Genomic DNA, 14479 nt, shown 5'->3' on the forward strand with positions numbered 1-14479 from the left:
GTGAGTGTTCAGGTGAGTTTCCTGTCTTCCAGCAGGGCATCACAGGGACTGTGAAAAAAAAATTCTCTCCATTTATTACTTTCTCTTTTTTCTCTCTTACACATGTGATATGTGCACACTTTTGTTCTCTCTTTTCACTTTTTTCTTTTATTGCTTGAAAAAAATTTAATTGTAAAATACACATAACATAAAACTTATCTTACATCTCAGTGTACAGCTCAACAATGTTAAGTGTATTCAAATTATTTTGTCTCCTTTTCTTATGTAAAACAGAACACACAGCTCTAGGGCATGGAAATCAGTAGTGAAACATATCTTTGTTTAAAAGTCGTTCCTACTCCTCTTCTGTGCTTAAAAAAAAGAGAACTAGAAAGTGTTTCCCCAGCATCTCCATCATTTTTAGTCACTGCAGAATCCCCTATGAAATACATGACGTTGTAACAGTAATCTTCAAAAGCAGAATCATATGTTCTAGCAAATATTTCAGCTAAAGGAGAAACTATTTCACATTCTGCAAATGGGAGTTCAGTGTATCGACTGGAATACAGAAGGATGTTGAAAGACTTAGTTCTGTTTGGGAAAATTCCTGAAAATCTTGAAAAGTTGTCTTGGCGGCCAGGCGCGGTGGCTCACGCCTGTAATTCCACCACTTTGGGAGGCCGAGTCGGGTGGATCGTGAGATCAGGAGTTTGAGACCAGCCTGGCCAATATGGTGAAACCCCGTCTCTACTAAAAAATACAAAAATTAGCTGGGCATGGTGGCACACACCTGTAGTCCCAGCTATTCAGGAGGCTGAGGCAAGAGAATCGCTGGAACCCGGGAGGCGGAAGTTGCAGTGAGCCAAGATCACGCCACTGCACTCCAGCCTAGGCAACAGAGCAAGACTTCATCTCAAAAAAAAAAAGAAAAAGAAAAGGAAAAAGAAAAGTTGTCTTGGTGTTATGCCAAATTCACGATATCATGATGGATTAAAGTTGCTCTTCATTGTATTTTGAACTCTTATTTGAATTGGGGTGATTTTAAGAAAGTTCATAATCTTTTTGCCCTGTGAAAATAAATAATAATGAAACTCTTACCACATAAATGCACACCCAGAGAGGGGATCTCCACTTCAGATCTACTGTAAAGACATTGATGTTCTTTCATTTTGGTTATCATGTGTCAGGAAAAGTAAGTTCTGAAAACAGCCACTCTAATTTGCATCAAGCAGTTTGAAAATGGCCTTTTGTGGCACTAGCATTGGCCACAGCATCCTGTATCGCATGAGGTGACCTCAGTCCAGGATCCCAATGAGAAGGCAGTCAGCACAATGCAATGATCTGTATAGCAAATGGAATGTTCTAAGGTTTCTCAAAATCAAGATTCCTGACAATAAAGGAAATAGTAAATATTTTCAGGGCTTTTTTTTCTGAATGAAATAAATATTACCTGCAGTAGATGTTACTATTGTGTTTTTATTTTAAAATGGTTACCAGGGACATATATAAATTGTTCCCTATATAGGATGACCAGATTTCACAAATAAAAATATAGAATTCCTAATTAAATTGAATTTCAAACAATGAATAATTTTAATATGAATAGGCTCCAGAAGTATCAAATCATTTTTAATAGCAGTATGTCCCATGTAGTATATGTCTCATGCTATATATGGAACATACTTATATCCAAAAAAATTATTCGTTGTTTTCTCCAAAATTCAAATTTGGCTGGGTATATATTTTATCTGGCAACCATATTTCTGCAGTTCATTAAAAGTTGTATTTTGGGCCAGGCGCAGTGGCTCACATCTGTAATCCCAGCACTTTGGGAGGCTGAGGTGGGCAGATCACTTTAAGCCAGGAGTTTGAGACCAGCCTGACCACCATGGGGAAACCCCATCTCTACTAAAAATACAAAAATTAGCTGGGTGTGGTGGCAGATGCCTGTGGTCCCAGCTACTCAGGAGGCTGAGGAGGGAGGATCACTTTAGCCTGGGAGGTAGAGGTTGCAGTGGGCTAAGATCACGCCACTGCACTTCAGCCTGGGGTGACCAAGTGAGACTGTCTCAAGAAAAAAATAAATTGTGTTTAGTTGACATGTAGATTTAATTTACATTTCAATAATGAAATCAGTGTTGTCTTTTTTCTTCTGTCATTTTCAAGTACCAGGATTTCCTGCCTAAACAACTTGCAATGTGTGTCTGTTTCTCTGCCCGTCTCACTATGCTCTTAGATGCAGAGTTACAAATATATTCTAGTTTTATTTCTGGTTCCAAAGAAGACAGATTTTACAGGTGTAATCAGTTTTGTGCTTTATATTAAAATGCATCTATTTAAAAATAAATTTTAAAAATGCATCTGGTTTCTATATTAGCTACATCTAAATTTTTCCATTTATTCTTTTATGTTCTTATCCATATTTCATTTAACTTACAACTATATCTTGAGCTCTTTTGCTTTTATCATAAGACGCAAGATTAAATAAATACATTTGCATTTGTACACACACAAATGCACACTCAAACACACAACAAGTTGCTAAGGATAAAAGTCAATACATGATCAGTATGAAAAACATGAGTCAGATCATTAGAAAAAAAATTTTAATCCCACCAGAGAATTCTAATATACAGCTTTCTACAGAAGTAGGGGAAATAAAGACCAGAAACTAAAACAAACTATTACTATTACTATTATTTTAAAGAATATGGCTCTTTTTCTATAAACTTGGTTTTATAATGAAGACTACCTCAACTCAGAAAGGCTGAAGAAAAGGTTTTCTGTATCTCTGTTCCTGTTTCCCTATGAAAATGGGTGAAGAGATGCCTCAAAATTAATATTTTCAGGAGAACCAAGCCTAGCAAAATGCTTAGAATTGAGAAAGGCAAGGACGCCAAGCGAGGTGTAATAGTTTCTGGGTGATGAGGGGAATGGTGTCCTATGATCTGTGAGGCAAGCAGCAAAGGCGAAATTTAGCAAGCAGTTTTTAAATAATCATGCCCAATAGAAATTATTCCATAATTATTATTAGAAATTATTCCATTCACATGGAGTGTGGAGATTCACCACACAATACATGCATATGCAAAACTTCCTAGATCTCAGAAGTCTTATCTTGCTTTTGTGATCTATGTCCTACCAGAATAATTTCAGAAATAAGCTCAATATAATAACCAGCATGTCTCTTCAAGGACTTGACAGTTTTGATTTGGTTTTTAGTGCTTTTTAATTTTAATTGAAATAGACTAGATTTCCTAGAGGGGCCATCCCCACAAAAAAAATAAGAAATGTGTAGTAGTTTGACCCACAACTTCCCATGAAGTTGAGCGGAAAGTTGGAGTTGAATCACATAGAAAATTTGACCTTCTGTCTTCATCAGGACCAAATTGAGTATATCCAAAATAAATGTTTTTCATTCATCTTAATTTAAATGTTTGTAACATGATTAATAATTTGACAGATAAACAAAAATAGCATTTATTTTTAAGGAAATTATTCTGATGCTCTCTCTTACCATATAAAATTCCTTACTCTGCAGCAAGCAACTTCTTTTTAACAATAATTCAGAAAGGGCTACTATTGCTTCAAAGACTGAAGCTTCTGCAGCACAACTTAGCATTAGAAATATTCCAGAAACTGCCATCACGTGAGCAGTAAAGGAGCCCTGGGTTGCACCAATGGTCTGAGGTCAGACTGAATGAATCAGCCTTAGAAGAATGAGGAGCCCAAGTACCCATGATGAAAGGCAGTCAAATTAAACGCCCCCTCTCCTTGTCTCTTCTCCACCAGGCTCCTGCTTACACCATTTTAGTTCTGACACCATAACTCCTGAGACGGTAGATGATTATACATTTTGTATAGGAGGGAAAATCATCTTTTAAGATAACGTCTCATGTGGAGATGAGAGCACCATTAAGAGGAACTATTTTCAATACCTCTGTATCAAAGTCTAAGAATCCCAGCACCTGTCAGATGTGAAATAGCAAATACTCAAAGTCTGTTTGGGCATTGCAGGAAGAAGGTGATGACACAAAGAAAGTAGAGGAAATCATTGAATATTTTGACATGGTGAAAATATATAAATGACGTCTTTTCGCAAAAATGCTATTGCTGGAAATTCCGTAAAACAGCAAATAAATTTTATACTTCACTGAAGACAATGGTTAATCAGCCAATAGGTTAAAATTTGTTTCACTTTTAAACTCATGGTCAAATTGTTTTCATTGGTATTTTATAGAATGAGTCAAGGAGATAAATGTATTTATTTATATGTAATTTTTACTGTCAACTCTTTCCAAAAAGGATGTGATTAAATCCTTATGAACCACACATTGAACAGAATTTTTTTATTAATTGGAAAGAGAAATAGTGAACAGCGTATGTAAGACAGAAAGAGAGCTAATTTTACCAAGCTTCTTGGGTAAGATGGTTATTACCCCTAAACATTAAGTGTAACTCTAGGTTCTAAGGAAAGCTAAGAAACATGATGGATTATATAGTTTAACTTTTTTTTTTTTTTTTTTTTTTTTGAGACAGAGTCTCACTCTGTTGCCCAGGCTGGAGTGCAGTGGCGGGATCTTGGCTCACTGCAACCTCCGCCTCCCGAGTTCCAGCGATTCTCCTGCCTCAGCCTCCCAAGTAGCTGGGATTACAGGCGCATGCCTCCACACCTGGCTAATTTTTGTATTTTTAGCAGAGACAGGGTTTCACCATGTTGGCCAGGCTGACCTCAAACTCCCGACCTTGGGTAATCCACCCGCCTCGGCCTCCCAAAGTGCTGGAATTACAGGTGTGAGCCACTGCACCCGGCCCAGTTTAATTCTTTTCATAAAATTAATCATCACTTATTCACAACAGTGCATTGTGGTGCAATTAGTATTTTTGCCATGCTGCGTTGGATTCCTTAATGTGTGTAGGTAACTATGTGTCCCGATTTCTACAGATATTTCCTACAAATGGAAATAGGAATAGTTGTCAACTATGCCCATTTTGAACAAGTCTGTTTTAAAGATGATAAACATAGTATGTGGCATGTTTTCAATATTCATTTTTATTAGGGATTTTATCAGAAACTACCTTATACTAACTTAAGTGAAAATTGTTGAAAGAAGGAAGATATATGAAAAGATATGATTTTGTTCTATGTACTCAATTAAGTTTTGGATTGTTAGGACCAGCATGTGGCAGTGCCCTCTCCCTCTATTTTAAGCTTGTTTTATCACCTTTTAAAAAATTGATTTCATATGCTAAAATAATATTTTTTAAAAGGGAGTTAATCTATCCTGTACTTTTAATTATCTTAATCATTTGGATCACAACAGGGTCACTCAAATCATTATATTTTGTGATAATAGAAAGAGATCAATACATTGGGTAAAAAAGGCTTCCATGATACATGATTCATTCAAGTAACAAACGTTTTGAGCTCTTCACACAAAATGTTTGCTAGCACTGGGGCACAAAGATAGAAATCTGCCCCATCTCAGTGGAGAAACACTCACAAAAATTTATAGTGGAATCTAATTCATAATGTAGGCATATACGTTATTTTTAAAGTTAGGAATAATGAAGGCTTATTAATTGATTTTTAACCACATAAAGCAGGTAAATAAAACAACCATTTCTTATACCAAGCAAAGATATTTACCTTTGAAATCAAAATGTATGTCAATATCCTCTCTCTCTTTCCCACTAAGGCTGTGCAATAGAAATCCCTAAGGGTGACTGAGTTTTGAGCCTTGTCAAGCCCTGAGCATTTGATACATGTTCACTTGCCTTCTCTGTGTCTTAGCATCTTCAGTTGCCAAATAAGGAGTGTTCTTAGAATCATTAATACAATTCCAATGAAGTTATTTGATTTTGAGCTCCTTGAAGAAAACGATACAGCCAGGCAGAAGTTTGTTATTGTTATTGTTCGCTATTAACTAATTTAAAATCAATTACAATTATCTTAATATCGTGCCACCCATAAGTGGCAGTGGGTAATATTTTCAAAGTTCAAATATTGTTTTCTTTATTACAGGTTTCTTTTCTCCATGGAAAACTCCAAAGCCTGTAAGTTGGAATTATTATGCTTCTTTCTTTATTTCTACTTACTATTGCAATTTCATTTAATAAAAGTTGAATTGGGTGACCTCAAAATCTCTTTCAACTCTAGGAGTCTGTGATGTAAAAAAAATAAATCCTCTGTGTCCTTTTGTCTTGTATCTGTCCCACAAGTACATGAGTCACTCACCTTACCTTCCTATGAAAACAATTCTGCTCTTTTAAAAAATATATACTTACAAAATGAACATTAACACTATGCAGCCTAATGTAATGAAAATACTTTAGAAACCTTTTGTTTTTCTCCTGTACACAATACAATGTAGTCTTCATAACATGGAATTTTTAGGAACAATACAAACTATACGTCCAGAAGTCTTGACCTGCAAATTAAATCTAGTCCACAAAAAATTTAACTCTGTATATATTTACATTTACATTTTAATGTATGCAGAGCTACATGTGTGTATGTGTCATGTGTATATATATGTTAGCTTTGTATATATGTGTATATATAAAATAGGTATGTGTATGTATACATATAATGTGTGTATGTGTGTATATGTATATATACATATACACACACACACACATACACACACACGTATATTTAAGCTCTGTATACTGTATATATATTCTGCCAAACCTGACAAGCACTCAGAATGGTGCTTCTGAATCTTCTTCAGATACTGGAGATCTCTACCATCATCTGACCACTATAAGCCTACGAAACATGCTAACATGTCTGCGCCAATATAGGAAGCTGGTGGGTTTTAATAATCTTTTTGCAGAGCTAGGCTAGCCAAGTTGGCTTAGCAGTTAGAGGTGGTCTTCACTTGCAGATAGATTGAAACTATTAATTGCCCAAGTCCCAAGAGCTGGGACTGGTTTTCTGGCATCCCATTTTATGTGTTAGAATACTCGGCCCTAACTGGGATATGTGAAACCCATGACTGGAAGAGGCTGCAGCAAAGCAGAACACTCTCACTAAGCAGGACCTCATTTAGGATTTGACTCATCTGGTCCACAAAGAACATTAGATGGGAAAACCAGTCCTATTTAAGCTTAGCAAATCACTTAAGGATGCATGTGATTTTGAAAAGAGATACTTTTAAATGTTTAAAATGAAATTTGGTTTATCTTAACCAATGTCTAAATAGTTCCTTCCTTTCACCACCAAACTTAAATCTGTGCTCTGTGGTTATACACATCTTTATCTAATTCAACAAGGAACCTTGCGACCTCATCATGGTGCTACAATTATACAATCTAGTGATTTCCTTATATGTACCACATTTATACAAAATTATGTCATTTGGTATAATTGCAGCATTTGCTGTCATTATTGTAATTACATGCATAGTCAATAATTCCAAAAATTGTTTTATAGAACTCAATGTACAATTAATCCTGAATCCATGTATTTCTACAAAAGCTAGGGCTTGGACTTCCACGGCATAGACAAAGGAAGGTAGAAGGCTGTAGATTTGATGTCTTCCATGTATCTACCAGAAACTCTTGAGGACTATAATGAGAGGAAGTGTGGCATTAATGTACTTGTTTAGGGTGCTGGCACTAAAGGCATTCTACCTGGACTCAAGTTTTGCTTCTTTTCCTAACAGATGACTTGAGCTAGCTATGTAAGCTATCAGTCTCAAGTTCTATATCTGTAAAATGGAGATAATAACACCCCTCTCACATGGTTATTGTAAGGAATTCTATGAGTTAATCCATGTAAGGTGCTTAAAACATGTTGCCTCTACATGTTGAGCTTGAAAACATTAACTACCATCACCACAGGAAGCAGACCCTCCATTCATGAGCCTTTACCAAGTCACTGTATGAAATGAACATAGTTGACTAAACTATTAATCAAAATAAGTATATAACAATATACCCACAGTATGTAGGTTTATACACCTGTCCTCTGAGTGTGGCCCTTATTGGGCCTCTCTTATTCAGTCCCACTTTACTGGGCATGGACACCTTGGGACTGGACAAGAGAGGCCCAATAAGAAGCTTGTTGAGAAATAACCACGTGGCCGGTAACACAAACTCTAAATAGGTGAAGGCCAGGAAGACGCTAAGTAGAGTATTGATGATATCTTGGGTCAGAATAAGGAAATGTTATATGGGGTGAGATCTAGCTTCCTCCTAGTCCTGTGTGACTCCCTGACTCTTTTCTATCCTACTGATTCACATCTTATGCTATTCCATGTCAAGATAGTCACTTCCTGTTGAACAGGTAATATGCTAAAATAGTGAGTTCTCATTCTCTCCATCTGGAAAGGATCAAGTGCATTCTTCAAATACAGAATCAAGATAAATGCCATCATCTTCCAACCCTGCCCAAAATAGTGAGGGGATGATTTAAACTACCCCACTTTCTACAGTAAGAAAACAGTTTCTGGACAGAGCATTTCATGGGAGTAGGGGAGAAGGGCCTGCCTCATTCATAATCTCTCTACTCCCTGTATGCACCCTAGAATCAGAAGCTGAGGTTGAAAAATCAGCCACCAGCATGGCCAATGTGGTGAAGTCCTGTCTCTACTAAAAATACAAAAACTAGCTAGGCATAGTGGCATATGCCTGTAGTCCCAGCTACTCGGGAGACTGAGCGGGGAGGATCACTTGAGCCCGGGAGGCGGAGGTTGCAGTGAGCCAAGATCTTGCCCTTGCACTCCAGCCTGGGCGACAGAGTGAGACCATGTCTCAAAAAAAAAAAAAAAAAAAGGCCACAGCCATGAACAGATTGTTCTGTTTTACTATTTGATGCCTGAGTGTGGACTGTACATCCAGGCTGCTCACTGATATTTCAGTGGCTGTCCTTTCATAAAGTTGCACAGACATCCATTCATTCACCAAGGCCAGCAGAGATACAGACTTCTCTCAGCTGTAGAAAACAACTTTATTTCCATTTGTGCTTATTCTAGTGAGATGTTTATAAACATTGGCCTGGGTGTGGACACCACTGGGACTGGACAAGAGGGGCCCAAAAAGAAGCTTGTTGAGAAATAAACACCTGGCAGGTAACAAAAACTCTAAACAGGGAAAGGCCAAGAAGATGCTAGCTAGAGCAAGTGAGGCCCATCGACCTCAGTAAGGAGACAGGATCAGAATCCAGGGGGTTCATGAAGGTAGAAAGGAGCACACAGTGAGTATCCCAGGTAGAAAGCAAAAGTCCAGAGACCAAAGTGTCTAAGGAAGGAGGGAAGAGTCAATGGAATCCACCCCTCAGAAGGTGCAGTCAGGCCAGCACACCAGCCCCAGGTAAGGGGATGACCTCTGACCCCAGGGCAGGTGGTTTGCCCCGTGGTCTTCTGGGTAGGAGCCACCAGGTAACTCCGTTTAGGAGGGAGCAGGGCAGGAGGTGGTGGGGAACAGAATAGTATGTCTGCTTTTTCTTGGTTGCAGTGATTTTCTGCTTTACAGCCTTTTAGGAAACCCTGACAGAGTGACTCAAGAGTTAATGAATGTCACAACAGGAAGTTGTGAATGCTTTACTAAGCATGAACTGGACTCTTGACTAATTCCCCAATCTCTGTGCTACAGAAATTGTAGAATTTGTCAATCTGCCATGGCAGCCTTCCCAAACAGTGCCCAAAGCATTACTTGTTCTGTAGTTTTAAGATTGTTTTTTAGAAATACCAATATTTCATGTGAAGCATGTCCAATGACTACATGAACAATACATATACCAGCAAGACACATTTGGGTATGAAGTAACCCTCAATGGAATATGGGAGAAAGAAATAGACATTTGCTGAAGCCCTGTGATGACAAGTGGGAGAGTACTACAGCTCCCCAGACCATATTTCTAATTTATTTACTTTTTAGTATTTAGTATCTTATATTTGAAAACAGAAGGGATAAAGTCACAGCTAGAATGCATCCACATGCTGCCTAAAGTCAGCTAAAGTGAAAAATTACCAAGGATATGCCTTTACCCACAAACGTGGCCTTCCACATCATGGCAAGTTCACCCAGAATGGATGACCAAGGAAACCCACAATAGCTTTCTGTATGAATTTTGCGATCAAATGAATTATGAAGTACATAGTTAAAGATTTTTACAAATGGGAGCACAAGGCCTTCTGAGCAGAAAATTCACTAAAATTCACTAAAACTCAAACCATATTGAACAGTTATTCCCCCCAGTGTGATATTATATAAACAATTACTTCTGTTAGAGTTATAGGGTGGTCTGACCCAGGATCTGCCACTGGCAACTGCTGGACCTCAGACAAGCCACTTACCCTCTCTATGCTTCTAGAGATTATGTTTCACAGGAGGAAATTGAACTAGACTAGGGGTTTTCCATCCTTGACAGTTATAGAAACTTTGTTCAAATGAAATCTTGGGCAGTAGCCCACATAGAAAACAAATTAAAATGAAGCCAGTCTTATTGAAGGAAGGGTCAGTGACCCATTTCTTTTCCAATTTGCTGGCTCAACATGAACCCCTGCCACAGTCCCAGTCCCAGGTGGGCAGGGCAGGCCCCTGGTGTCTCTGGTGTTACACAGCACATGTGCACAGTTTAAAAAACACTGGAGTATATGGCACCTCACATCCCTTCCAGCTTGAAAATATTGATGATGGACAGACCAGAGGTGGAATCAGAGCCCCGACAAAAATATAGCTAGTGTGAAAACTAAAGCAGGACGGTGCCATAGGGGACAGAAAGTTACAATCCTGCCAAGTTCAATGTAGTGTATATCAAAACTGTTTTTTTTAAGTGGCCATATTTTATTCACTCACTAAATGTACTTTTTCTGAGTACTAACTATGCACTGGTAATACAAGTAGAAAGACGCAGCCCTGTTTGCGTCTGATCTGTTTGAGACATGGCTGGGTAGACTCGTGGTAATCACAGTTGGATGTGATGAAGTGGTGTGAGGGGTAGGAGGGACAGGGCGGTCAGCAAGAGCCCTCTAGGAAAGGAGACACCTCCTCTGAATCTAGTAGCTAGGTGAAATGAGAGAGGGGAAGGAAGAGTGGAAAATACATGTAGAAAGAGAAATGAAGTATGCAAAGGTTCAGAAGCAGAAGAGAACTGGGTGGGTCCTCGGCAATGAGAAACCAGCCCATCAGCCAATATGAGGAAGGTGAGCAGACCCAGGCTCAAAAGGAGCCCGCCATGACCCTCTAGGAAGTTTGGTCTTTGTCCTGAGGACCATGCATACTCAGAGCAGAGTTTCAGCAGGAGGGCAAACTAGTCTAAATCTTACATACGCTGCCGGTCTATTCAAAGCAGGAAAGAAAAATTGAGTTTGAATGAGGCATCAGTTGATGAATGAAGGTGAAGTTGGCAGTGCCAATAGGTGGTCTCAGGGAGTCTGGCTTCCTCCTTGATAAAAAATGGTATTCATCTCTGCCTTCTCTATCTTATGGTGCTATGGTGAGGATCCAAGAAGATCACGTATGTGAAAGAACATGATAAACTGGGAAGTACTCTGCAGGTCTTTAAATTATAGAAGTAGCAACATCAGTAGCAGCATTCTGGGGGAGGAACCACCAGATCCACAGTAAATGAGGCTTCCTAGGAGACTTTGAACAATCCCTGAATCCTAGATGGTTGCATAATTACGTCTAAACTGAGAGGAAAGCGACTGAATGCTCAAGCGTAGGAGGTTGTTGCGATATGCATAGGTGTCAAATGAGTATATGCAGACGACTGTATCTTCTGCTCCAGTGAAAGTGATGTAATATGTTGAAACCATCTTAGAAAAGGAACAACTAATACCATACATTTCTAAGCACCTACACATGAATCATCTTGAGACACATTATCTTTATCTTATAGGGGGAAAAAAACAGAGAAATTAAGTGGTTTGCCAAAGATTACTGGCTAATTGTTGACAAGGTTATGTAAGTTATAGATAAGTTTGCATTCAAAAGTCGGGCACCACTTGTATTTATAACAGTTTATGATGTTGTCTTACATAGACATAAAATCTTTTCTTTCAAGGAATTTATGCCAAAGTTTTACCCATCCCCTGGAAGAAAAGTCCACAAGGCAAAAAAGGTTAACCTAAAGGTGACAAGAGAAATAGCCAGGAACAATTTGTCAGTCATTTTCTCTGTCCTCTGTCACTTTTCAGATAATGGACCGATGGGAGAATCAAGGCAGTCCTCAAACGAGTTTATCTGCTCCGGCCATACCGCAGAACCTGCCCTTCCCACCTGCCCTTCACAGGAGCTCCTTTCCTGACTCAACAGAGGCCTTTGACCCACGGAAGCCTGATCCATATGAGCTCTACGAGAAATCTAGGGCCATTTATGAAAGTAGGCGTAAGTGAAAGCCACATGAAACAAGGGTACATTAATAATAGCTGAGGCCCTGCCAGGAGATATATTGAGGCTGAATGATCTGGCATGGTTTTATATTCTGAGTTTCAAAAGTGTTTCAAGAGCAGAGCCAGCTGGTCTAAAATTATCTTAGAAAGCCTGTTGACTCTAAAAGTAGGTTTATTATATCTTTTGCCTCATATTTTATCTCCTACTTTTCTTCCCCTAATCTCCTGAAGAAAATCGGGAATATATTTTTGGGGGTTGGGGGGTGAGGTTGCTGGTTTTTGTTTAGGTTACCAAATACAGAAAAGAAGTGTTTGGCTTTTTTTTTTAATCTGTTTAATCTGATCTTGAGCCTAAAGCATAGATCTTTCTTAGAGCCTTGAATATAGCCATTTAAAAAGTTAGGACCTTGAGTAAAATGTCAGCCAAGCCTTCCCAGCTCACAAGCATGAAATCAATTGGTTTCGAATGCAGTACTGATCTAGGTGCCAATCATCTCTGCCCCAGTTTTCTGCTTCTCCTTCAGTGCAGTCAGGCACATTTGAACGTTCAGTCTTAAAATATCGTGTATGCACTTGTCACCCTATCTGAAGGTCTTTTAAAATTGTTGTACTTTATAAACATTAGAAAACAAGGCTTTTAATATTGCTCGCACCATTGTTGTGCTTCTTTCTACCATCTTGCAAGTCATCTCTACATGTTAGAGGACAGGAATCTCACAGTATCAGAAGAATCTGTGTATTAAATGATCAGGAAACCCAGCCTCGTAAAAGAGTTTGGTCCCTGGCACTCCCATTACGGTCTGCTGATTTCCTTTGCTTCAGTGTTCCACCAATGTCTTGTTTCCAACTTTATCATCCGAAGCATGAATAGCAAGTTTTAAATTGTGTGTGATCTCAGAGGATCTCAAATCTGCTTACTCTTTTGATGAGCTCAGGGGCTGAGAATTATGCACCCAGCTGGTAAAGGGGAAAGCAGACATAATACCTTTTCCCTATCCTCTACAACTCTTTGTAGAACTAATTTTGGTTGAAAAATAGTTAGGACGGCAAGCCATTGAGAAATCATTAATATCAAAGTGAAACATCCCCCAACCTGAAACCCACATATACTTTTTTTTTTTAAAGTGGCTACATCAGAGCTACTGTATTTCATTCCTCTCCTTCTGGATGAACAAATGAAATATTTTTAGGTTGTATCATTAGAATGTCTTTGCTGTAGCAGAGTAAGAACAAAGTAGGCATTCTTAGGTACATAATGTAGAGTATGAATTCAGGGTATTAATGTTCATTAAACTGAAAAAAATTGAAAAGATTTCAGCCCAGTTTCTAATACCTTTTCTGCTTTGATAACCAAGTATTGATGGAATGCCCATTTTGCTGTCAGCACTGTGAGGAGATACCAAGATGAGTAATATGCCCTGCTCTCACACATTTAACTGGGGAAATAAGAATAATGAATGTAAACGAATAGAGAGTAAGATAAAGTTAACAGTTCTAAGATGCACGTTGGAAGTGCATAGGATTAAAATATCATCCTCACCTCCTTGGCTTAATTTTGTGGTTGCATTTAGGGAGCATTAAGAGATGCTTCCTCCTGCTTTTTGCCTCTTCCTTCATCATTCACTTCCATCTTTTTTGCAGTTTCCTAGCCAATGCAAAGCTTTATGATTCAGGACAAAAACAATGTTGGTATTTATCTCCAGTTTTCTCTTTATGGTTGTCTGATACCATTGTGCCCTCAGTTTCTTGTACATGATGCTCTCTCAACTCTAAAAGAATTATTTCTTTATCCAGCCCCTGCAATACTGTTTCTGTTCATTGCCTTTCCCCTCCTCACCTGTAACAAACCAAGCAAACCAGTCCGCCTTAACTTCCAGAGCTTTCTTTTTCAGTTCTCCTCTGGTAGCTCTTCATCGCCCTTTCCCTCTACAGCCGCAGGGACAGCAAACATCCTGACTCCCCACCTCACCCCACCGTGGGCCCCCCATCGGTGCTCTCCCTATGCCACTGCTGCTGCTGCCTCATCACACCCCCTTCCTGCTGCCTCATCACACCCGCTTCCTGCTTTCATCAGCTCTCTCTAATGTTTCTAAGGTCACAGTAATGTTTTCAGGGTCAAAAATCTCAGAAAGCCAAAAGAGGACAAGCTCATTTCC

The 14479-nt window shown here is 38.8% G+C and overlaps 1 protein-coding gene across 13 annotated transcripts in view; it reads left to right on the plus strand.

Moving 5' to 3' along the window:
- MAGI2 (membrane associated guanylate kinase, WW and PDZ domain containing 2) overlaps positions 1-14479 on the plus strand; it is a 1444461-nt gene that overhangs the window by 1250638 nt on the left and 179344 nt on the right. For 10 of the 13 annotated variants that reach the window (XM_055347909.2, XM_031012777.3, XM_063708679.1 and 7 more), the window contains 2 exons: positions 6005-6036; positions 12129-12318. In XM_055347909.2, coding sequence (XP_055203884.1) covers positions 6005-6036; positions 12129-12318 — 222 coding nt within the window. The remainder of the gene's footprint in view (positions 1-6004; positions 6037-12128; positions 12319-14479) is intronic. The other 3 variants (XM_063708680.1, XM_055347906.2, XM_055347908.2) reach the window with 1 other exon arrangement.

Source organism: Gorilla gorilla, chromosome 6 (assembly GCF_029281585.2).
Source record: "Gorilla gorilla gorilla isolate KB3781 chromosome 6, NHGRI_mGorGor1-v2.1_pri, whole genome shotgun sequence".
NCBI lineage: Eukaryota > Metazoa > Chordata > Mammalia > Primates > Hominidae > Gorilla > Gorilla gorilla.